This window comes from Trachymyrmex cornetzi, unplaced genomic scaffold, assembly GCF_001594075.2.
Source record: "Trachymyrmex cornetzi isolate Tcor2-1 unplaced genomic scaffold, Tcor1.1 scaffold81, whole genome shotgun sequence".
NCBI classification, from domain to species: Eukaryota; Metazoa; Arthropoda; class Insecta; order Hymenoptera; family Formicidae; genus Trachymyrmex; species Trachymyrmex cornetzi.
This window is the reverse complement of record NW_017300147.1, coordinates 493,383-517,880: the sequence shown is the minus strand read 5'-3', so window position 1 is coordinate 517,880 and position 24,498 is coordinate 493,383. Positions and strand designations below refer to the sequence as shown.

General features: G+C 36.3%; 5 protein-coding genes across 9 annotated transcripts in view; 2 read left to right on the top strand and 3 right to left on the bottom strand.

The window, feature by feature from the left end:
* The window catches only part of LOC108768583 (uncharacterized), a 6,123-nt gene extending 5,290 nt beyond the window's left edge, over window positions 1-833 (top strand). The window contains exon 13 of the mRNA XM_018519056.1: window positions 154-833. Within this exon, the coding sequence (XP_018374558.1) occupies window positions 154-213 (60 nt within the window). The 3' untranslated portion in view covers window positions 214-833. The remainder of the gene's footprint in view (window positions 1-153) is intronic.
* Adsl (adenylosuccinate lyase) overlaps window positions 1-5,774 on the bottom strand; it is a 32,811-nt gene extending 27,037 nt beyond the window's left edge. The window contains exons 1-2 of one of the 2 annotated variants that reach the window (XM_018519058.1): window positions 5,529-5,774; window positions 1,617-2,746 (exon numbers count right to left, since the gene is read on the bottom strand). In XM_018519058.1, the coding sequence (XP_018374560.1) occupies window positions 1,670-2,746; window positions 5,529-5,684 (1,233 nt within the window). In that variant the 5' untranslated portion in view covers window positions 5,685-5,774 and the 3' untranslated portion in view covers window positions 1,617-1,669. Of the gene's footprint in view, window positions 1-1,616; window positions 2,747-5,528 lie in introns of those variants that run through there. The other variant, XM_018519057.1, reaches the window with a different exon arrangement.
* A 636-nt stretch (window positions 5,775-6,410) lies between these two features.
* Window positions 6,411-8,529, bottom strand: LOC108768573 (RNA-binding protein 47). Its single transcript, XM_018519039.1, has 3 exons — window positions 8,337-8,529; window positions 6,821-7,293; window positions 6,411-6,629 (listed from the first exon to the last, which is right to left on the bottom strand). Exons 1-3 carry the CDS (start codon window positions 8,527-8,529, stop codon window positions 6,411-6,413), a joined length of 885 nt encoding a protein of 294 aa, XP_018374541.1.
* A 1,724-nt stretch (window positions 8,530-10,253) lies between these two features.
* LOC108768589 (uncharacterized) lies at window positions 10,254-18,763 on the top strand. Of its 4 annotated transcripts, none has more exons than XM_018519065.1 (8): window positions 10,254-10,392; window positions 11,053-11,124; window positions 12,751-12,877; window positions 12,981-13,078; window positions 14,488-14,707; window positions 15,367-15,880; window positions 16,238-16,494; window positions 18,644-18,763. In XM_018519065.1, the coding sequence occupies exons 1-8, from the start codon at window positions 10,264-10,266 to the stop codon at window positions 18,745-18,747; spliced, it is 1,521 nt and encodes a 506-aa protein (XP_018374567.1). In that variant the 5' UTR covers window positions 10,254-10,263; the 3' UTR covers window positions 18,748-18,763. The 4 variants fall into 4 exon arrangements, with proteins under 4 accessions (XP_018374567.1, XP_018374568.1, XP_018374569.1 ...); XM_018519067.1 differs by having other exon boundaries at window positions 10,330-10,392; window positions 10,962-11,124; XM_018519066.1 differs by lacking the exon at window positions 18,644-18,763 and having other exon boundaries at window positions 16,238-16,612.
* A 176-nt stretch (window positions 18,764-18,939) lies between these two features.
* Window positions 18,940-24,498, bottom strand: part of Myo10A (unconventional myosin 10A) — a 45,649-nt gene continuing 40,090 nt past the window's right edge. Inside the window, exons 28-34 of the mRNA XM_018519064.1 lie at window positions 23,332-23,708; window positions 22,384-22,687; window positions 20,507-21,087; window positions 20,149-20,281; window positions 19,877-20,081; window positions 19,273-19,409; window positions 18,940-19,181 (exon numbers count right to left, since the gene is read on the bottom strand). Of these exons, the coding sequence (XP_018374566.1) occupies window positions 18,948-19,181; window positions 19,273-19,409; window positions 19,877-20,081; window positions 20,149-20,281; window positions 20,507-21,087; window positions 22,384-22,687; window positions 23,332-23,708 (1,971 nt within the window). The 3' untranslated portion in view covers window positions 18,940-18,947. The remainder of the gene's footprint in view (window positions 19,182-19,272; window positions 19,410-19,876; window positions 20,082-20,148; window positions 20,282-20,506; window positions 21,088-22,383; window positions 22,688-23,331; window positions 23,709-24,498) is intronic.

The following is a 24,498-nucleotide window of genomic DNA, read 5'->3' as shown; positions in this document are numbered from 1 at the left end:
TATATATATATATATAAAATATATCGTATCTTATTTGTATCCATTGTGCGTTATGTTTAATTCCTATTCCTAATTTTTTTTATTTTATATTTATTTCTATTTCTTCCATTGTGCGCAGAGCCTCAGCTGATGAAAAGTTATTTCTATTCACAGAGATCAGATACTTGTCCAAAATACAGTCGAAAGCATATGACTTCTCCCTCCACCACGTAAACAACAATCACAACTATATATCTCGCGTCGATAAAACGCATATCGTGACCGAAAACGTCGATCGTGATTACTTCGTTAAAAATATTTATTCCTTACAATAATAGTCATTAGGAATAGCGATTAAGGAACTTAAAAGTATATTCGTCTTCGCGCGGACATGCTGAGAAGAAATAAGCAACGCTGATCGCGTTGTTGATTATTATTAGCTGTAACACTATAGTGTAAGATAACACTATCGAAAGAACATGATTCGTACTTCTTTGCGATATTCCTCGAAACATGATATCAAGTGCGGGATGCACAGCCAGCGGCGGGATGCGTGTCACTTGTAATCTGCTGTAACATCATTAATGTAACGCCGGCTTATTGTCGATTTTATCTTTGTCTTTCATTTTCAGTCTTGTATTCTTAAAATATAGCATGATTTCTCGGAAATGAGGTTTAACTTAAGGCTCCTGACTAGCCGCCGAGACCATATTGGATCGTGACGTGACAAAGAAATGACACGTTGAAGTTTCTTGCATGCCACTTATGAATAAAGAGAATTTGAGTAAAGTAATAATGAGACATGAGGATAGTCCATTTTTATAAATGTTTTAAAGCATCTTATTACTTTTTCCGAAGCCATCCTTATTTTCCCTATAATCAATAAATAGCTGTAAAAAGCAAGTGAAGTGAAAATACGCATAGACTTTTATGCCTATTTTCACTTTCATGCCCCTTATGACTATTTACTAACTGGCAGGAGAATAAAAATGGTTTTGAAGTGATTTCATTATTTTGTTTTATCAAAATTCTCTTTGCTTACAAATGGCATGCAAGAAGTTTCAACATATTATTTCTCTTGTAACGTGATCCAATATGATTGCAGTGACTTAGTCAGAAGCCTTAATTCTAGCGAATCTCGGACTTCTCTCACTCCGAGCACTGACAATAACAAAAAATATAACGATAAAAAAATCTGAGACCCGTAAACTGCGTTCAGAAAATATACGGGTAGTTCATCATGCATTTATATAAAATAAATATAGTAAATATGTCAGCGCGAGACTTAATCTAATGTAAATCTGCAATCTATGCAAATGAAACGCTATTACATAGATCGTTACAAAATAGTTGGATGCCAACGATTATACGCGATTTTTAAAAAAAATGGTAACATCGCATTTACCAATAAAATGCTATAAAATAAAAATAATCGCGAGTTACATTTAAGCTATAAATTGAAAAAAATTGCGAAAAACTTAGCAACGCTTATATGCTCACATTAAAAAAAAAAAATTGTTTTTGTACTACTCGTGCGAATCTTTCTCTTTGGCAGCAACGTCAATAATTAAAAACAAAAATTCTACCTTAATAATTAACCCATTAGAGTACACGAAATAAACGTAAAAACGCCGCCGTTCTTTAAAATCTACATAAAATGTCGAAAGAAAAAAGGAGAGGAAAGGAAGACTCATAGCTGAGCGCGAGCAGCTTCTTGCTTCAAGATCGGTCTGGGACGTTTCTCGCTGCAATTTGCCACGAACGGATCGAAAGAAGCTGTCACATTTTCCGCGGTCGGACAAATCGGTGTAAAATTCACAACAAGATTCGGCGCGTAATTCTTAACGTAGCATGACGCAGCAATGTTGGTTGTACGCGATATCGCGCTGCCATTTCCTGATTTCATCAGGATTCCACCGTGCCAGAAATCATAGTCGAATTTCTTGCTGATGGGACCTGGATCCGTAATCGATCTTCGCATACCGATCTGCTCGTTACATTGATACGATCGACAATCACAGTTATGAGCATGACGAATGACGGCCGAGGATTGCGGATAAGCTGCAACGTCTTTCGAATAGAGATAAGCTGGCTGCTGCAGTAGCACATAACATGCCGGATAATTCTGACCATGGGCAGTGGCGATTTGTCGAGTCTGATCAACCATCTTGCTAGTAGAGAAACTGGGTTGGCAATTCGAAACATCGGAATCGTTTGAGCATTGGTATCCGTTAAACAAGGAAGGCGATAGATATTTTGCATCGTTCTTCCAATCGTGCGACGAATTGGTCGGAAACTTGTCTAGCGAATCGTAAGTCAACGGACTGTCGGGACTTGTGGACGAATTAGATAACGTGGACATCAGATTAGAACTCCACATATCAAAGTTGGGGAAACTGTTTGCCTCTTTCTTTCGTTGCATCTTGTCCTGGAAGTGATATTGCTTGTTCAGTAGCTGTACGTTATCGTTGACATCCGTGAGCACCATCTGCTGCTTCTCGCCCTTGTCCTCCAAACAATCGTTCATGCCCGATATTGCCAGCATAGTAGAGTAACGAGTGGCGTTACAGTTGTGATTGGTGGGTTTAATGACCGATGGATTAACCTGGCCATTCGGTGGGCAGATTGGCAAAATCTTTTTCCGGCCGCGGTTAGAAGATTCGTTTTGTATCGGTGAAACTGACGTGGACGTAGTCTTCTTGGATTGCAGATATTTCCGAGTAATCTGTACGTCGCCTTTATCATCAACACTGCCACGATCTTCATACTGGCAATATGGAAATGCGATTTATATGAAGGAAGAACTAAATATTGCTAAAGCGAAAGCAAAGATTTGATTGCACCGATTCATTGATCGACTGACATTAAGATTCCTGTTAGCTCATCGCTACAATCTCAGATTATGACGTTAGAAGCAAGAAAACACAATAAAAATTCTGATAAAAAGATTATATTTGAATAGAAATATTTGCAATATTTGAATGGACTTAGAAAATATATCGAAAACTATCTTCTTATTTCGAGGAGAAATTAAATTGTTTTTGATTGTACATAATTCGTTTCCAGATATGATTTATTAATCAACGAAATAAAAGAAAAGTTTCCGGTATATTTTACAAGTTAATTCTATATCAACTATATAAATGGTGTTCTATAGAAACTATATAAATGGTGTTCTATAGAAACATATTTCTATATTAATATATTTTGCAAAAATTTTTATTATGTAATTTTTCGCTTCTAAATCATAATTTGAGATAGTATACTGATGAATGAATAGGATCTTAATCTTATCTTAATAATATAAGAGTATTATGTAATAATAGTAAAGTAACATATCATATTGGAATTGCACTTTATTGTTTCATAATCAACGGAGATTATGTATTCGTATATGTCCAATGAGACTTGATTTCATTGAATTTTCTGGAATTCTCATAGTTGATCGATATTCAAATTGAAATGTGTATTTTAACACATCGTTGAAGCATATAATTGTAATTCTTTTTATAATAAAGATGATGTTTTAAATCATCTTTGCAAACCCTAAGATAATCGTGTTTTCGAAATATACGACGTCAATAGATAAGATGTGTGGCAACATAAGACGTTAAAAATAATTTCATAATCTTCTCGAGCTTATTCTTATACTTTTGTTTGTCATAAACAAAACTTTTTTATTCAAAAATATTCTCGCGCGAATCCCTTATCCATAAAATCTATACGAGTTTTGTGGAAGCAAGTAAATTATATTTGTCTTTCATAAAACGCAGCGTGATATATCAGGGCACGGTAAATATCCTGTTTATCGAAGCCACCTTTTGGACTTGACATGTTGTACATTCAAGATCATGACTCTGAATGAACTGAAGTCTATAGGTACCTATCATAAAACAAGGATGGATTCCGATCGAAATTATTTCATTTTTCTTAGAAAACACAATCAAAGTCTAAAAAATAATTTAATAATTTCGATCGAAATCTATTCCGAATAATTCCATACATATCCAGATTCTAGATTTCAATTGGCTGCGTAAATCGTCATTTAATCTTCGGTAACGCACGGGTTATCATTATGTCATTTTTTCTTAGTTAGAAAATACTCTACAAGATTATAATAATCTTGTTGCGAGGCTTTGGTTTAGTAAAACTGTGATAGATATCCTAGTAAAAAGAAAAATATTACGACTATTTTTAAACCAAAAGCGGAACACAAGTTAATCATTGGAGACTGCGGAATCCTCTAGAGATGGAAAATAAAAATTATGGTAATTATACATACTAAGGGATACAGCTCTAATGACTTTGATCTTGATATATGTTGTCAAGGTCATGATCCTGAATGACCTCCAACAGGTTTTAACAGTCACTCGTTATTTACGAAAAAGTTATTAACAAAAAAGTTTAAAAAATAACGTCTTATTTCTTTCACATGCAATATTAAAAACTACCTTACATTGTAGGTATATATACTAGAAATGAGACAATATTTCTTAAACTTCTTTTATTAATAACTCTTTAATGAATAACAAGCGTCGGCTAAAACCTGTCGAAAGTCATTCAGTGTCATGACCTTGACAATATGTATGTCATTGAGGCAGCATCCCCTATACCATAATTACCAAAATTATTTGTTCATCAAGTCCGGGAAAAATGATAAAAATCGGAATTTATTATTGATTGAGAAATTATATGAATGTATTTTTTTCTCTCTCTCTCTCTCTCTCTCTCTCTCTCTCTCTCTCTCTCTCTCTCTCTCTCTCTTGTATCCTTTAAAATAAAATCAAATGCATATTTATATTTGAAAGGCAGTAGTAAATGTAGAAAATATTTTTTAATTCATCATTTTTCGATTCATATAATGTATAGAATTTTTCTAAATGTTGAGCGTTCTAAGCAAATATTTTGGAAAAATATGGTAGGAAAAAACATTTCAGATAAGAGGACATACATTCGCACACATCTCATAAAGAAATCGGCTAATAAAAAAATCGGTTAATAAAAAAATTAAAGGAAAAGGTGTAGATTTTCTTTTTAATTTCTTTCATGAATTTCATATGAATTTGTTTCAAGTGAATTACGAATTATTTAAATATTTTCAATATTTCTTTTTCTATAATTACTTCTGAAAAACTATTTTAAACTTTTTAAGATTTTATAAAATCAGAAATTGTAGAATGAGAAATCTTAAAATATTTCAGAATTTACATACATAAGGAATTCTATAATAAAAAAGATCAACATTTAATTCTGAAGTGTTCCAATTTGTATAAAAAAAAATCTGAGAACTATTTAAAAAAATTGTAAAACTATTCAAATATTTTGAAAAATTTTTAACTGGACAAACATTCTGAAAAATTATATGAAAAATTTTGAGGAAAATGTTCACTATCAGGACTTGTACTTTTCACAACAACGCGTATTGTCAAAGGAAAAAGAGGAAAAAGAGTTTACTTGCAAATATACGTTAAAACTAGTTATTCTGTTCGAGCAATGTTAACAATACAGACAGGTAGCAGTCTACTCTTACCCCGTTCGGGAGCACATACCATTTCAGCTTTGGCCAGATAAATCCAAAGTTTGCGCCATGTGCTGAACTTGTTCTGATCGCTGAAATTGTATCGCATTTCCTTCGAAGCATATCGAGTCGATAACGGGCTACGATAGTCGCAATAATCGTCACTCGGCACTTTTGAGACACTCATGGTTAATCGAGAATGAGAAAGAGATTCAGAACGAAAAGAACTGTCTAACGCGACCGTGTGAATGGAACTACATGCGATCAGCTGATACTGGCTGATACCGGCGGTACTGTCCTGTCTGTGAGCGGTGTGCCACACGTCTAGTTCTCTAGATTGATTATAAAACGGAAAACTGCGTACTAGCGCCACGTCTTGGACAATACATGAACTACTTAAGCCGCTTAGCGTTCTGCCGATAATTCAGAATAAACGCAGTGACGAATCGAAGAAAAACTTAAGAACGTATGGTCACACACACACACATCCCGGCCTTTTTTGTGTACATCAAATCTCGTAAGATAATGTCCAAGAACGAATAATCAACTCTAATTGTTCGTCCTTGTCTAACCCGGTCATGTAATAGCATGGAAGAGAAAAAATAGTTTTAACTTGGAGTTCTTATTATTATATTGATAAGAATTCTCTTATTGGTTTAAGTTAAGGAAATAACAATAGTATGCGCACATTCCAATATGACAATGTTCAATAAAATAAACTGTGATTCGATAAATCTTATAATTTGTTATTATCTTTTCTCGATTATTTTTTTATCTTAAGTTGAAGCAGTGACGCAAAATAATTTGTCATAAACTATAATTTAAAAAAATTAAAAAAAAAGTGGATTTGTGCCGATAGATTTCAGTGCTTCAATTTTAATTATTGGAAGTATTATTTTTGAAAAAATAAAATTTATAATTTTCTGCTCACCACATTAGAAGGATTCCAATCGACACGCGCCCATTCGACGTGGACTTCGTTGCATTTGAAAAGTCTTTCAGGTCTCAATTTTCGTCTCGCTAAAGCTGCGTTGCGATGAGATTTGAAGGAAACTATAGCATAAGCCGCGTCATGATTCGGAAATCGATAAATAGATACGTACTCGATATCCCATGCTGATGCATAAATTACCTAAGTACATAACGAAAAAACAAACTGACATTTTCGGAATAAGAATTAAACAAATAAATATGGAAAAGTAGTGTATACTAATTTAGAAATTATGACATTACAGAGTAAACATATTCAGCGCAAAAGACTATAAACGAAGAATAAATATTTCAGTAAAACCTTAAAGATAAAAGACAAAAAAGAGATGTTACCCTGACGACTTCTTTCGATTCGATATGCCACGGTAGAGGACCGATGTAAAGCTTGCACTTGTTTACGCTCGCCAGAACACGTATTTTCCTGCCCGGCGAAATCTCGTACTGGTCCAGCTGGATAATGGCGCGCGCCGCATCCTCCGGATTTGTGTACATAATAAAACAATAACCTCTCGTCAGTTCGGCCATGTCGACCATCAGCCGGATCTGAAAGACCTCGCCGACCATCTTGAACAGCGGATACAAAGTGTCCTCGTAGATCGTCTTTGGAATTCGGCCTACGAAGATCTCACACTCTATACCAGGAGTTGGTCCGCTCCAACGGATCGGCTGGATACTAAGGATCCTTTGTCCGTTGATCTGCGTGGAAGCCAGCTTGTACTCGTGCAACAGTCGAAGGACGTTCTTATGCGTTTGTAATTGTCGACGTAAGGAGGGACACATGAGCGATGACTTATTCTTCTCACTTCCTGTACACACAATATTATTGAAGGTATAAGTGTTGGTACATTATGTATTAGCACTTGTACCTATACTTATGCACTAACTAAATGTTAGTAGATAAACTTAAAAAAACTTAGTAATACTTATCGTTTTGGATACCTTTAGGAAAAAGCTTTTAGAAAGAAACGAATCGAATTTTCTTTTTTTCTGCCAATTTGTCATCGTCTATTCTATAACTATAGCGTTACCGTCGTCGTTAAGAGTTACAAAATAGGCCTCTTAATTTGACCTTGTATACAGGCTGTTCCATAATTCTTAATATTTCCAGGGGAAAAGGATGGAATTAAGCTAAAAGTTCCTTTCTCAATTTTTGTTCAGATCATTCATTATCGGGAGAATAATGTATAGTAAACATTTCTCGCGCTTACTATACATTTTCCCTATTAAAATTTTTTTCTAATTCTTCATATTAATTGATAAATAATGAATAAATTTCATATTAAGAAATAAATAATAAACGAAACAATAAATGGGAAAAATTATATGAAAAACATAAAATAAAATAATATGGAAAGATTGATAAAATGAAAGATTAGTATAAAATTTTTAAATTGGGAGAATGTACAGTAAGCGTGAGGAGCCCCACGGCATGCTACGCTTCTGCATACTTCCAGCTGGGCATAATCTAACTGATCAACTTTAATCGTTCGGTAATAATTCGGTAAATAATAATGGTCTGAGCTAAAATTGAGAAAGGAACCTTTAATTGAAAATTCCATCCTCTTTCACTCCTAATGAAATATTAAGGCTCTTGGGACACCCTGTGTGTATATATACACATACAGCCATCGTAATAATATTTCAGGGGACATCTAAACTTTTTTAATTTACGTAAAATACATTTGATTTGTCTTAAAGCTGATCCTTTTCATTAATGAACGCTACTTTTTAAGTATTACCGCGTCTTTACAAATATTTCGTAAAAGGTGAATAAAAAGCACGCACTTTCTCCAAATAGTAACTGTAAATAATAACGTAGATAAAAAAGAGCACAGCATCTTCGACCCACCGTTGTCCAAATTTTCCGGATCCAAGGAAATTTCCTGTCCCACAACGCCGACAGCATTTTCCATACCGGCGAGAGGAAATTGCGGCCAAGCCGAGATCCTTTCGTTCTTCAAATTCTTCATTCTCAAATTCTTTTCCTCCTTCTTGCCGCCTCTCTTCCGGTTTTTGCGGCTCTCTCTTGGTTTATTCTCCATCTTCACACACTTCGCGATCAGCTGAACATTAAGAACAATCTCAATCAACGGTCAGAGATACGAAAGAACGATGTGCATATATATATATATATATATATAGATACACACTGCGTAATAAGTTACGTATAAATGTATATATGCATAACATATATATTGTTCATGCGGGAACAATCCTAAATCGATCTACTGCCGCGACGAATGGAACTGATTCTATCGATGAGAAAACGAGCCGAGTCGTGCCGGTTATGCACAGAGTGCGCGTAGTCGCCTGGTCGGGATAGAGGACGTAGGGCAAGAGATAAATTCGGATATACTTATCAGGATTGGCGGACGATTTAGCATGGAAGGGATCGACTGTCTCTCTCTCTCTCTCCTCTCTTCCTTTGTGGAATTGCTTTTTCTCTTCTTCCGATCCCCGGAAGAATGAGCGACGGCCACTGGCTCGACGACTTTCATCTGTCACGTCTGTCAATCGTATCGCCGTGTCGGCGGAATTCGGCGGCTGGCGCGGCGCGGCGAGACAACATCAAACAATCGGTGTATTGTGTAACACGTGCGTGTGAGTATCGACACGTGCACGTGTTCGGGATTAACTCACGTAAACTATACGCCATATACGCTTTTCAAAACAGATATATATATATATATATATATATTAGGCAGGTTCCCGGATGTAAGTTCGGGAAACTTGTACGATGTTACATAATTATGATTTTCTACGGTTACTTATATGTATATACAAAAATGCTTTATTCGAGAATCGGGCGAGTGTAAAAATTCGTGTCCAATTTATTATTAAAATTCAAGCAATAATTTGGCATGTAAATTTTCCCTGCACTCTTTGAAAAGGATTTTAAGGCTTAAAATCTACTCTTAAAGAATCATTATAAAAATAACAAATGAAATAAATAATAAAAACGTGTTGCTCAATAAAAGCTGAAAGTTATAAACACAACTTTCATTTATCTTATGTTTGAAACATAAATATTAATACATGTGTTTTACGCCCTGACAATCTCCTTAATTGTAAATTATACTAATGCCCAATTTCTTCACTTTCACAGATAAGTTGCGGATAACCTTATCCCGAGCATATACCCTAAAGACATGTACATGTAAAGAACAATTTTTTTGTTAATCTGATTAGTAATATATGTAGTTATATATATAATGTTTTAATTTATATAAAAGTTTATTACCCATACATTTATTTTATGTATTTAATTTAGAAATTTATATAATTTTTTATATATCACATTTTATATTTGCCATCATTTATTTTTTAATTCAGGAAAATTTGTAACTCATAAACTTTTAATTTTGAACTTATATTTATTCGTTAGAAATCTCTTTGTCTCTCTCTCTCTCTCTCTCTCTCTCTCTCTCTTGTGCCCTATATTAAAATATTAAAAATAAAATTTCTGACAAGTTGAAGCGTGTACGTGTTGCTTATGTTTTCCACGGAAATTGTTGAGAATCATCGAGAGATTGAAATCGCGCTTCGTCTTTTCTCGCGAGGTGTAAACGTGTAAAGTGTCGAGGAGTGTCGAAGAAGTAACGAGAAGTAACGAGATTTAGCATGTTGCGAACGGGTTCAAGGTACGACTTACGAGGTGTGCGCGACGAGCCTTTCCGTGACACATATATCCGGAGGTTCGCATCGTCCTGCGCCATTGCACTGTGTGATAATAGCATTGTTACTTGTGTCGTTCGCATGCAGGCAATCCTTATTACATGACACACGGTGCCGCCAACCTGGGCGTCCAGTGCGCCTTCGCTATATGTATCTTCTCAGTCGTTGCTCGAGCGCGTCGCGACGCGAAGCCCTGGTTTTTCGCGTTACGCCGTGCTCGACTATTACAGGTGATAAATATACTGGTTTCTATTATTGAACTAGGACGCATAGTGCGATAACGATAGAATGTTCAGAGCGTAACGTAAACTAACAAACTACTTAAAAAAAAATTACACTTTTTAATAGTTGACGGTTATAAATAATCTCGAAAAAGTGAAAAGAAATTCGTTGATATTTATAACCTTAAGTGCATCCGTCGTTATATCTGCAGACGTTACGACTTTTCAGTTTCTATTTCATTTAAATTTTATTTTTCGTGCAGAATGTTTTCCTTCTCATAAATTTTAAAAAAGTAGTCGTATAAATCTGACAATTAAATACTTATAATTAAAAGCTTATTTCACATATATAGAAGAAATTTGTATAAATAATTTATTTATTATTTATTTTTATTTATGCATATTTGCTTTTATTATTTATTTATTTATATTTATATGTTTGTCGAGAATATATCGCCTCTGGATATAAATAAATTTTTAGTCCCTATATAGTCAATGTGATATATCCTCTCGACAAAAACCAATTGTTAACGCGACTAGTAGCGTTTCAAAAGAAAATGAGAACGGTTTGTTAATAGCCTGAGAAATCACGTAATGCTTCGCCGAAAAGAGACGACACTTTCGCAAACGGCCCCTTGTTCTCCGTACCTTTACTTGTTTGCCTGATAGTGCGCCTTTAGTGATCTCCGCATCATGCCAATCATGTGGAACCGAAAGGTGTTCATCAGAATAGTTGAAGTGGTACGTAGATATATCTTTAATTTGTCGTTGGCACGAAAAGCTTAATTTCGCGATTGATATTTGCATTTGATATTTATTTATTTGGCGTTCACTAATAAATAGAATTTCATTGCATCCAGATTTCAAGTGTTGTAGAGCCTTCTAGTATGTATACTAGTTGACTAAATTAACTCATTTAATTCTCTATTTATTTTTAATTCTGCTTTTAGAACGAAAATTAAGTATAAAAAATCTGCTAAATTTAATTAAGATTTATGCACTTATCATAGCAATATGCTAAAACATTTGTATAATGACTTATTTAACAATTCATGATAATGGTATGTCAGACTATACGCGACGTTCATGATGAAAATTTTTATACGAATCAAAACACATTTAATAATGTTTATATTTTTTATTAGAATTTTTCAACGTGAATTCTGATATATTCTAAGATTTATAAAATTTCTTATTCTCTATGATTTCTGAAAAAATACTTTAAACTTTTCAAATTTTATAAGATTTTATCAGAAATTATGGAATATGCAATCTCTGAATATTGCAAATTTTATACGTACTTGTGTAATTTTGTAATAAAATGTAAGACGTAAGACTTTCTCTACACTTCTGAGGTGTTTTAATTCGTAAAAAAATTTAAGAAATTTTTTCAAAAGTAATAAAATTATTCACAAATTCTGAAAAATCCTAAATTTACGTAAAAATTCCAAAAAGTTATACGTATGAAGTTTTAAGAAAAATTTTCATCAGGATTCGAGACAGTTTGAAATTCGCAATTTGTTATTTGTATGCAATTTGATATTTGCGAATAGTGCATATGAATTTGAATTATTGTTTACTATTCGTGCTATATAATTCGCCAAGGAAGCAGTTTTTTTTTTTTACAAAATTGAAGGTCCTGAATCTCGCATAGTCTAACGAGTTTAGAGGTTTAGAGCAATGAATCGCGTGAGATATCTTCTGTATTATGCTAGCTCAAACTTTATAAATAAATATTTTAACGAAATGATATCGATTTTCGAAGCCTTTGACGTTTTAATTATCTACTGTATATTATACTATTACATATTTTATTTTGTTATAATACTTACACGAAGAAATAACTATAAAAATCTCTTTTTTTTGTACAATAATCCAGTAAACAAGATTATTTGTGTAAAAGTTTTATGATGCACAGACATTAGTTGTTTGATCTATGAATAAAATTTATTTCTTTATTTACAGAACCACTAATATATCTCTGCATCATAATGAGACTTTGCGTAAATCGTTGAGATTTTTGCTTTTATTTTTCAAGCTGAAGCATTATAATAAAAAATAATAGCCAAAATATATAGTATATAGTAAATGAACTGTATCAATATGTCATTGAATAAAAATATTGTTTATTCAAATAATTTTTAAGTAACTTTTAATAGAGTTATTACTATACGTAATTCTCTGACATCATATCTGAGGAATTAGAAAATAAGCCGTGTGTGTCGTGGGTCTCAACATTAAATATTTCGAAACGATATTAGTTTGAAACCCTCGAAGATGGTTATTATATGTATAATTGTCTAACATCATTGTGGTGTTATAATAAGGTTAAGAAAAAAAATCGTACACGCGCGCGTTGGATTGCAGCTCCTGTGCATCGCCTGCGTCGTGGCGCTTAGAGTGACGGACGATGAGAGTCGAAGGGTGTTCCATTACTTGAGGAATCGCAGCAGGGAGTGGTCGCTGTTGAACAATGTGACGTGGGGCAGCATAGGTGCCTAACTTGAATGATTCAGACATCCGGATCCTGGCGCTCTCGCATGCCGAGGATCGCGACTCGCGCGACACACTCATTTCCCGATTTCCGTGTATTTCAGGCGCTGCCCTCGCAACAGCGACTTGTGGCGGATATATCATCATAACGACGGGTCTTTTGATCGCTGCGGCTACCGGGGAACTCCACGGTCGAAAGACGGTAATTGCTTTCCTTTTCTCATGCGAGGAATGCGTTGTAACTGCGTTTCGTAATACCGTCAACGGAACCAAAATGGCTCTCGATTGTATGGAGAGATTAGGAGAATGACTTTTTTACGAATATAAAAAAAAAGACAGAAAATATTCGCGGAATATTTTCGAAGAGGAAATCAATTTTGGATAAAGTAAAAGTTGTCTTTTTTGTCTGATAGATGAAGCATTAATATACATATATATACAATATGTCTTCGTCTAAAAAAGAGAAAGTTGACATAAACTATCCGAGACAAGAGATTCGATGTGTATCACACAGGGTGCGTCCTGTATGATCTCACTATGAAGATTAAAAATTAAGCCACTCTTTTTTTTTCAGATTAGCTCAATTTTCACTCTTATACGCATAAAAATATCTCCCAACGAAATAAATCTTATTACATAAGTATCTTCAGTCCTCTACCTTATTACATAAATTACATTTCTCCTTTTTTTAAACAAATTCTAAGCTAAAAGCATATAAATATGAAGAACTTATCTTTAGGAGAGTTTCATCTTTGTCTAAAAAAAAAAAAAAAAAAAAGAAAGTTTACAAGCGCTTCTCATATTTATAAAAATGACAGAACTGAAGTTATTTATGTAATAACATAAGATTTATTCCTGTTCTTTATCGGCTTCTACTATCGGTATAATATTATACGTTTCGCAAAGTCATCCTCTGTGAGGAAGAGCAAAACCGTTTCGCCGCGAAGATAACCATAACCCCTGTAGAATTTCCACGTGTAACGCAGAAGAGCGGCACGATGGCGGGAGCAGGACTCGCTTCGACGTCACGCCGGGATCCTTCCCAGGCATTCTTAATTTATTCCGAGGTTGGTCTGCGATGCGAAAATATATACCGCGTAAATCGCGACGATCGCGATGGCGCGCGTGAGAAAATCGGTAGCGCGACGCGAAGGTGTCATTGAGGGGGCCAAGGATAGGAATATTCTCCTTAGACGAGAGCGGGGCTCGCCCTGCCAATCCTGCCACGCCGTGCACGGGTGCACGTGATCACAACCTTGGTCGGTCGCGACACGTAACGTAACTCATTTGATGAGTCATAATTGAGGCTGGGTCTAGCCGATCTTGAGTGGACTGCATAATGCGTAGATTTCTTGCTCGCTTCTAATAAATAAATCCAACGAAAACCAGTGGCATGCGCATCGCGTTCTGCATTCAACAGCCCTGAACAGCCTTCGTAATACGCGCCAAACACTCATTATATCCTTTTTCTTATTGTTTTTTTCTTTTGCCCGCAAGGTCGAGTAATAATTTTTATGCATAATCAATCGGCTGCGCTAGGCGTAAACAGATCGCATCGACGTTAAAATCATGCAGGAAATAACGGATTTAACAAGCCCGATTGAATCTCAGGAATTTTTCCTGCTCGGACTGGGTGTGATCCTCTTCGGGATAGTCGGCGCCTTGTCGCTGGCTTCTATCGACAGCGTCCCTGAGGATCTAGTTGACAATGCCGCGGTTTTAGGAGCGCTCTGCTTGCTCACGGCATTGGTGTTCATCGGAGATCTGCTGATGAGCCCGCCTCGTACGAAGAACAAGCAGGACCAAGCACGAATCATCGAGAAAGATTTGGGTACGATTGTTAGAAAAATTATTAGATTACTAACTTTTTCTAAAATTTGATTTTAATATGATATTTATTATATTATTTCTTAATTATTTTATTTTTTTTGTATTTTATTAAATTCGGATTGTAAGAGAATTAACAAACCACATTTAACAGTTTGGTTAATGACAATGCGATTGGTCAATTCTTTCTTCATCCGAGGTCTTGGACTGATTTCTAGCATCGTGGACACAAGTCTAGGCTTTACACGCATCCATAGATAGCAAGGTTGCGGGAATGTATTAAACATAACGTGTTATACATTTTTATACGTATAGTACCATGTCATACGTATAATTCTTTTTATACGTATTATACGTACATATTATACATGTAAGAAACTATTCACAGCTTTAAATTGCCCAACTCCAAAAAATTTTGCATATTTCGAAAACCATCGAAAAAAAGTGTCACACGAATGTATATAGCGCTGTATTAAGTCTGTGTGATAGATTTCCTACTTCAATAGTCGTGAAATTTTAATGCTTAATATCTCGGTTCGTGGGGCCGATTGCCACTGTCGGATTCTTTCGTTTTGAGTGAAAATTTTATTAAAATCGGAGGTGAGGTAGCTATTCTAAATTATTACCTTTATTTATCTTAAAAAATGATACGTTTCAAAATAGGGAAGCATCAGGTAACGCCGGTGGTGACCACCGAGGATACGAAGAAGTCAAAACCATCAACCATCGTTAAAATACCCGAGGATGAGGAGGGTCGTGTGAACGAAGCTTTCCAAAAGGCAGACGATCGTCGCTCTGATCCCGCACGATCGCAGCAGGAATCATCCGGTACACGTCCGCAGGACATCCAAGGCGATCGTGAACTTCGCGATGATCAAGAGCTAAGAGAGCACGCGCAGAATTTCGAGAATGGCCGTGCTTTACGTGACTCGCAACGGTACCGAGAGATCGAGGTGCCACGTGCCATCCTGCACGACCCTGATCGCAGGATCGAAGAGTCCAGGATAATGTACAAGAGCCGTGACATCTATCAGCGGCCGGTCGACGAAATCGATACACCGCGGTTCCCGACGGAATACGAAAAGGGAGATCCAGTCTTTGCGAGAATCGTCAATCCAAGCGTGAAGATTATGAAGGTTGAACGTGACGTCGAGGAGGAACTCGACAACTACAACAGGTGATTTCTTGCGTCCGGAGACCCATCGTGTCCTTGGTTCGGAAACTTCATTTAAGCGTCGGCAATGTCTACGCGTTAGCCATCTTGGATCACGCTGTCAGAACCACGAAAACGATTCTTGTCGCTCGTACAAGTAATTTTCAAATTATTTTTTATAAATGGAGAACGCATTCAGGGCCCTACCCTAGTGAAAATTTTTCTTAGAATTCTTTATATAATTTCTGTAATATAATATCACACTTGTACGGACGTGAGTCGTCAGAATCGTTCGCTTCCTTGTTTCCGACGTTATGATTCAAGATGTATGACGCACAGAGTGTCAGTTCTTAAACATAATTTTGTTTGAACGACGAGCAGATATTCGGACAACAGCCAATACGACAACGTACCCGTTAGAATGCGCGGTTCATCTGGAATCCTGAGAAGTCACCATCGCGATGTGTCCTTTAACGTACCACCTCCGCCTAGAGATTTTCGATCTAGAAGATCCAAGGATGATATTGAGATGCTGGAACAATATTTTGGTGTACTGAAAACTACCGGCACGCAAACCGCAAGGACACCGTATTCACCGTATTCACCAACCGATCCAGGATACGTCCGGCATACTGCAAGTAACTGGCCGCAAGACGTTAAGTCGAGCACACCGAAACCTAGCCCGGAACACTCTAGAATTTAATCCTTTCATGCACACGCGGATACTTTCGGTCCTTTTTCTAATTAAAAATTTATTGACCAAGTCTAGTAAGAATATTAATTTTTTTTTCTCTAATTAGTAAAATTAGTCATTAAAATTTTTCAAATGGTTTTTCTTCACTAATCTTACAAATATCTATATTCTGCTATGTCTGTAATTTGTGAATTTTATTTTCAGAAATAATTTAGCCATGAAAGGATTAAAGCAAGATATAACAATCGTTGACAGGGTGTTTACTGAAATCTTAAATGTTAAAAAAGATTCCCTGATAATTCCTGGACTGTTTTCAGGTATTTTTATTTAACATTCTAGGAAAAATTAGAGAATTTTTTTTAATGCAACTTTGAAATAAATTCGAGTGCAAATAACACAAACTACATAATAGTAGATTAGTAAAAGATAAGGATTTCTCATGAGACTGTGTATGTATCCGTTTTTTACAATTAAAAATGCAAAATCTATGAGATAAATATAGGGAAGGCTCACTGCAGTGAGCTATTTCTTTCTGCTATATTTTCTTTCACTGTCGTCCTGATTTTTTAAAATAAAAACACGAGTACGTACGTAATGTATGCCATATTTATCGCTAACCGATTGTCGGCATTTAGTATCACTAAGAAAAATAATGAAAGAAATAATGTTTTCAAAAAGAGAATTTAACTTTAAAACATAATTTAAATTTAAAAGTGAATATCCAAGGATTTCCCCGACTATCAACAAAATTTTATGAAAATCTGCTTTTCAAAGATGAAAGGAAAATTCCCTGAAAATTCTTTGAAAAAGTTTCTCCAAGTAGTAAACACCCTGGTTGATATTATATATACTCTTCGATATTTTATAAGATTTTTATATATGCAATAATATGCAACAATCGTGAAACAAAATTCATTAAGTCCAAAAACATTACACTCAAACAAAAACCAAAGTATTCTACATTTAAGTTAAAGTTGAATAGAAACTTTCTTATAAACTTAGGAAGCGTTTCTATTGGCCGTAACCGTATGTATTCCCTTCTTACAGTCGAATGAGAGGGGAATACTCGAACGTGATTGATCAATTCTTATAAATTACGGCATACGATTACGGCCAGTATAAATGCTTCCTTATAGTTGATTATTAAAAGGTTACAACATTTTTTTCAATGGTTTTTTTTGGAATGTGTAAAAATTTTGAGGATGCAAATGATTATCTCTGAATGTATGTGAGCGGTCATGATAGGCCGCATATTACTGTCAGTTGTCAGTACACTATAGTATACGTAACGGGAACTATAGATTTTCAGTACTGGCTAATATATGAACATGGTCATAGCTTTTGTGCATTCTAAATTATAAAAAAGTGTTGCAACTTTTTAGTAACCTACTGTACATAATACAATATTCACTTAATTCGACTCAAACGCAAATTTTAGACAATAAAGCAGTAAATTTTGGACTTAATCATCATGTACCAGGCACACGTGCTAGATGCCACAATGCATTTATACTTAAATATAGTTAATATATAAATGTATATAAATAAATTAGAAGGACAGAGAGCTATCTGTATCACAGGACTGCGATAATTTCGGAACTTTATAAGTGTCTTTCGGTTGTTTTCATTATAGTTCATATATCCGCTATCTTTAAGAGTTTAAGAATTTTGAGAGTTTACTTCGCAGACCTGTGCGATAGTTGGGATTACGAGATAAAAATCGGAAAGGAATAATACATCTTTTTTACACGTAAAAATTTCAATATAAAGTTAATATTTTTGTTCACATCTCGTACTCCTATATGCATATACGTACAATTACTATTAATCTGATGATAACATATAATCGTTGCATGGTTAGTCATCTGTTCAACACTCATCAAGGCGTGTGTTAATATTAGTGTTAATATTACACCGCCACGATGGATGTGACTTCTATTTGTGTTTATTCCTCTCTTGTCAATGTTTTTGTTTATGAACTTCTTAAAACATATAAATAAATGCTATACAAATCCATCATTTCAAGTCATACGATGTGGACAATTTAGATACTTTGAGCATTCGTTTTTCTTCTTTACAATCCTTCCTTTCAGCGCATTCTACAAATATCCCTGATGACGGATTAACTGCACCATCGTCCATTAGAACAAGAACCGGTACATTGGAGCGGACTTATCCTACTTGGTACCCGATGTAGCTTGAATCTCAAAGTCGGTGTCTCACGCAGGCCACGTTAAGAACAATACCGTAATTTATGTTGGCTACACTCGCGGCGTTACACCTCACTACGTTACAGTACATTAATCAAGGACTTAACTTGATTACCATCTTGAAAATTGACTAATCCGGATCAGATATTGGTCGCGAAGGAAGAACGCCGCGTTATCGCGAGGAAGCTTATCTCATGCCGAGCCCGATGCCGGCTCCACCTTGAGCATTAGACGTCCTTTGCTCCATAGTGATATACTGCCTGATGAGGCGAGAGATTTCATGGGCCTGCTCCGTCTGAAGTCTAGTGATACGCTGTTGCATCAAATTGCCGCACTTCATGTCGAGGTAGAGCGTGCCTTCTTCGGACTTGACCTTCCTAGTGGAGATCACTTCGGAGTAGGGATAATGGTACAGTGTCTCCTGAAAGATGCCAGACGATTGAATTATACAAAGAGGAAGATGCCGTTACGTGAGAAAAGTTGAGCATCTTAAGAAACGGAAAACTACTTACATGCGTGATTAAATCTATGAAATGCACTCCATGTCGATTGAGAGCGAGAATATGATCGGCGCCCTTTTCCTTGCCCTCGGGCACCCTCTTCACCGCGAAGAAACTTGACCCGAAAAGTGGCCACTTGGACAATATTTCTAAAGAAAAAGAAAATGCGTACACATGTATTTAATATATTTATCAATGACAATTTTTATCATTTTCTTAAACGACAGTTTTGTAAATTGTTATTGTTTAAGTTTTTATTTGTATATTAAAGATATTAAAGCAAATTTAAAGAAAGTGTAAAACATCTTTTATCAGTTATATGTTTGTGTGCAGTATAAGATAAACAATTTTTTAAACGTAAAAATAATTAGTGGGTTTTAAGAAATTAATTTAAAAAATTCATATAATTTTAAATATCTATATATAATTTTATAATTTCTCTCTCTCTCTCTCTCTCTCTCTATAAATTTAAAAGAGAAAAATTCTTAAAAGTGTGAAAAATTATGAGAAATGTTTTAGTAGGATATTGTTACGTACGTCATTTGTTGCAATAAAATAAGTTAAAAGAATAAACGATTTTCTAGTAAAATGTGGTTTCGATTTAAAGTCAACTCACCGAGCACTTGCGCCTTGCAAATAGCCGCCGAAGAGTGCTGAACGTTGTTCCAGGCTTGCTGAACCATGTTCGACCATTGTTGCGGCCTGGGCTCTCTCAAGCTGAGCGCTGTTTTTGGCAACAGATATTTAATCTCCTTCGTCGCAGGTTCGTGCGTCATGTCGGCCGCTCTGTGCAACAGCGCCGCTATTTGCGCCATGTCATACTATAAAACACATGTGTCATTAATGGATCGTTTATTGTCGACCGAGCTCCAGGCAGATGTTACTCACAATTATTTCCTGAGGTAAATGTTCTCCAGGTAAAACTAGTAAAAGTCCTTCTAGATAATCGGGAGCAATTTGATTAAATACGACTTCTATATACAATGCTGCATCCAGCCGTAGAGGATAGTACCAAACAGATCTGAAAAGATTAAAAAAAAAAAAAGATATTTTCAAATCTCTAACGGAGACATTTTTGAACATTTCTGCACTTTTTGGACATAATTTTACGGTAACATAAAAATTATTCATTATATTATACTTATTAGTTTATATCAAATACTATTGAAAATGTAATGCTTGTAGAGGTAATATTCTACAGTTCTGAACAGATTCTGGTAGCAACAGAATATACAAATCACTATACCTGCAAAATATTAAGTAGAACACTTGGTGGTTTTTCTGGAGCTCCGTTGTTACATCCAGGACGTACTCGTCTCTGGCCAATGGCATGGTGAACGCGTCGCCGTCGACGATGCAGTACAGCGAGAACTCGTCCATCTCGTGTGGGTTTCTCACGGAGATGACGTTGCACATCTCCTCAATAACATCCTGCACGACAGTCGTGCATTTGGTGTTAATGACCCGCTCGGTGCCGCCAGGCAGCCGGTAGATTTGTCTCTTCGCGTTCCTGCCCGCGCTAATCGCCATGATCTCCTCCACGCTGGGTACGTTCTTGCGCCCACCGTACTTGACGGTTTTTCGCAGGTTCTGCAGGCACACCATCGCGGTACCGTGGTAAGCGCGACGCTTATCGTACGCCGCCGTTTCAAGGTACTTTGTCAGGTAGGGTCGGAGGCCCTCGCTGCACGTGAAGTAGGCGGCGATGATGCTGAAGATGCGCCAACCACGCTGACAGCTCTCTGGATTCGGGCTCTTATTATTGGTAGTCTGTTTCATCAGCTGGCAATAAACCTCGTCACGCAGCTGCTCATATTTGTGACAATGCTGTGGACACGCACAAAGATATGGTTTCGTTAGGAAAACCGTGTCCTTCAGCACGAAGGAAAGAATAGATGGCTAAAATTAGCGTGAGAAGACAAAGATAATGATGGATAATAACAGATAATCGTCAAGTTCCGTTTCTTACCTGAGCTGAGATACCTTTCAAAGATAAATCTACGAAGAAACAGCTGTATATGCAAAAATGACTCAGAAAAATACGGAATACTTTTTGTTTTCTACACTGAGAAAAATGGTTCGATTATATCAACAAGATGTATATGGTTAAATGCATTTTGGTTAAATCTAGCAGAATTTCTGGTTATAACAGGACTCGAAATTTTATGACTAGACCGTTTGGTAGATTATACTATAAGGATCTGTTTTTCAATTGGATCTACAAAACTTCTAGTTATATTCACTAGACATACGCAACGTTACCAGAATTCTTGTTAAAGGCCGCGACAGACTTTTGCATAAAGCATAATGCATAGTGCATAAACGAATCAACTAATCAGAATCTTTCCTTTCCTCCCATCCCATGGAAAAGAAGAATTTCGATTGGTTGATTCTCTTATGCACTATGCATTATGCTTATGCGGGGTCTACAATAGAAGTCGTAGCAGTCGTAGGGTCTCAAGTCGTAGAAAATTGACCAATCATAGTCGATTATTCTCCTCATATTCTACTGTGATTGGTTAATTTTCTATGACTTAAGACTCTACGACTTCTATTGTAGATCCGGACTTATTATGCAAAAGTCTGTGTCGCGGCCTTAACGCTAGCGCATCTTGGTAGTTGCATCATTGTGCAAGTTCGCGCGAGTCGAGCGGATACGTAAAGTTAAGGAGGCGTGGCGAATAAACGCGCACGGATCGCAATGTTTTTTAACGGCAACCTCATCATTGTTGTCATCGCTGGCAACACGCGGACGGACCTTGAGGCCAATTGTCTTGCTTTGATAGCATCAGCAGTGTTTCGTGTAAAGAAATGATTATTGCTTTACCTTTATAAGTATTTCTAATATTCTCCAAAACTAATTTCGAGCTTTAGGTGTTTACTCAGGTCTCTCATCAGTCAACATCCGAAAATAAAATGGGAATAATTTTGATTTAGCTCGAAATGAAAAGGTTACTGTATACAAATTTTAAGCAGGATGTAAGCAGTAAAAAAAATCAACGTTTTTTTCTTTGTTACTGCTTACGTTACTGTTTTATGTTTTCTACTATGATTATCTGATTCGCTTATCGCTTACGTCTTACTCTGCTTACATTTTTCTGTATGCCATGACTCTACTCTTACCATAAGGATGGTGTAGACGCACTTGACTTCACTGGTTTCAGGCGGCAATGGTTGGTCTCCCATGTATCTCATCAGACACAGAAAGCATTCCACGGCTAAAACACTCAGATCAGCATCCAGCCTGAGCAGACTCTGCTCGATGGGAACGGTGGAGTATTTAACGAGGTCCACTTGTTCCTTCCAAGTCCACTCGGCGCCATCTTGTTGTCCTTTACTCTTCTTGTTTTTCTTCTTGCTCTTCAGCGACTCGATCACCTTAAGGGATCCGCTGATCGATCCATCCGCGGTCTTTAACATCTCGAATCTGCCAGATGCACACGACATGTTCGTTAAATTCGTTCGCTCACTCGCATCGCGCGCGAACAAGATTGGACATTGGACAAGGCTGTCGGTTCCTCGGTACGAGTACGGAACCAGAAATGACACGGGAAAAGGAGACACCGCGGTACATGATCGAAATAATGTCGCGCGGCGTTATGCTTTCTCAACACGATTCGCTTGCGTAACACCATTAATAGTTGTTTCGCATTCATTTCCATATGATCGCCGAGTTTACGCATGCATTTGATACTGAGCAGAATTTAGAAAGGAGGGAACATATTTGAAATCGGATGTCTCATCTCGTCGCGATTTTTCGATACTAGACAAATTTTTATTCAGATTAGATTTTTTTTTTTAATTATAACAATGAAGTAACGAATGTGACTTTTAGAATTGTTTAGTAGTTCAGATTGCAATATTAACAGTACGTTTTTAATTATAACAATGAAGTAACGAATGTGACTTTTAGAATTGTTTAGTAGTTCAGATTGCAATGTTAACAGTACTTGCATTCTTTAAATAAAACTGATGTTCTGAGACTGAATCGATCTTGATTCCTCCAATATCCGCACATTCTCTATTACAAACATATATGCTGCGTAAATTATATCGAGAATATTGACTCACTTTTCTGTGCTTTGACGGAAATTCAGCATGGCGTACTGCAAGAGCGAATGTTTGCCGTCATTCGATACCACCGGTCCGCTCTCGTAGATGCCGTCCTCCTGGAGTCGAACATTGTCATCCGGTTGCCGCCATTCCTGGCTCGGACTCAATCGCTGGTTTTGTAGGTTTTTCTGATGGTTCGCTTGGTTGACAACCGACACGTGATTGGGCACGCGACTGATCGGTATGTGATTCTCATGCTCGGAAATGACGTGATTGGAATGATTGTGGGGCTGACTGTGATTCGTGTGATTTGCCTGCGACTGAATCGTCTTAGTGATTTGGGACACGTGATTCTCATGATGATTGATCCTCTGTAGATGTGATTTCTGATCGATCTGCAAAACAAACAAGCAATTCACACGTTGAAAACGCAGTCACGTAAAATTAAAATTATCGAATCAATATTAAAACGCGTTCACGTACTACAAGGCTCCTAGTTCTTAATACAGACATTTACAGAGTGTGACTTTGATGATTTTATCAGGGATAGAGATATATTTCAATCACAAGGAATAATCACTGATGGTTGATTGAGCACTTCTTTTTGGTCAGTTCATATGTTGAGGAATAAGTTTGATATAAATATAAAGCAACTATTAAATTATTTACTGATTATAAAAAAAATGTAATTAAGTTATAATTATAGACGGAAAGAAAGAAACAAAGTTAATTTACAGTTACTGAAAAAAAGTAACTCTATAATTATGTAATTTTGTTACAAGTAACGTATTATTTCCCAACCCTGGAAGTTTGTCTCTAAAGCCTAATCACACTAGCGATTGCGCGATTATAATTGGCAATTACTTTTCAATTACAACAAAGCAATCGGCGACTGCTTTGCTCTGATTGGTTGAAAAGTAATCGCCAATCGCACAATTGTTGGTGCAATTACGGCTTAAGATCCCAGAATATCCTGTATATTGTCTACGTTTACACTCATCGCTCGTAACTTCTCTTATAAATCTTCGATGTTAGCAACAGATAGTTTTTTAAGAGTCTACAGGGATGCGATTCAAGCGTTTTACATTGCTCGAGGCGCATCGGGTAATCGCGAGGAGCAATCTCATTTACGAGCTGGCAAGCGAATTCATTCTTCGCGCTTCTCTATTTCTCTATTTCTCCATT

Bases quoted from the DNA above. Each gene is read 5' to 3' on its own strand.
- LOC108768573 (XM_018519039.1), bottom strand. From the start codon at position 8,529: ATGGAGAATAAACCAAGAGAGAGCCGCAAAAACCGGAAGAGAGGCGGC. The intron at 7,294-8,336 runs GTGGGTCGAAGA...TTGTGTGTACAG, and splicing joins TCCGGAAAATTTGGACAACG to GAAGTGAGAAGAATAAGTCA. The intron at 6,630-6,820 runs GTAACATCTCTT...TTATGTACTTAG, and splicing joins AATCGAAAGAAGTCGTCAGG to GTAATTTATGCATCAGCATG.
- LOC108768589 (XM_018519065.1), top strand. From the start codon at position 10,264: ATGACACACGGTGCCGCCAACCTGGGCGTCCAGTGCGCCTTCGCTATA. The intron at 11,125-12,750 runs GTACGTAGATAT...GTTGGATTGCAG, and splicing joins TCATCAGAATAGTTGAAGTG to CTCCTGTGCATCGCCTGCGT. The intron at 12,878-12,980 runs GTGCCTAACTTG...CGTGTATTTCAG, and splicing joins TGTGACGTGGGGCAGCATAG to GCGCTGCCCTCGCAACAGCG.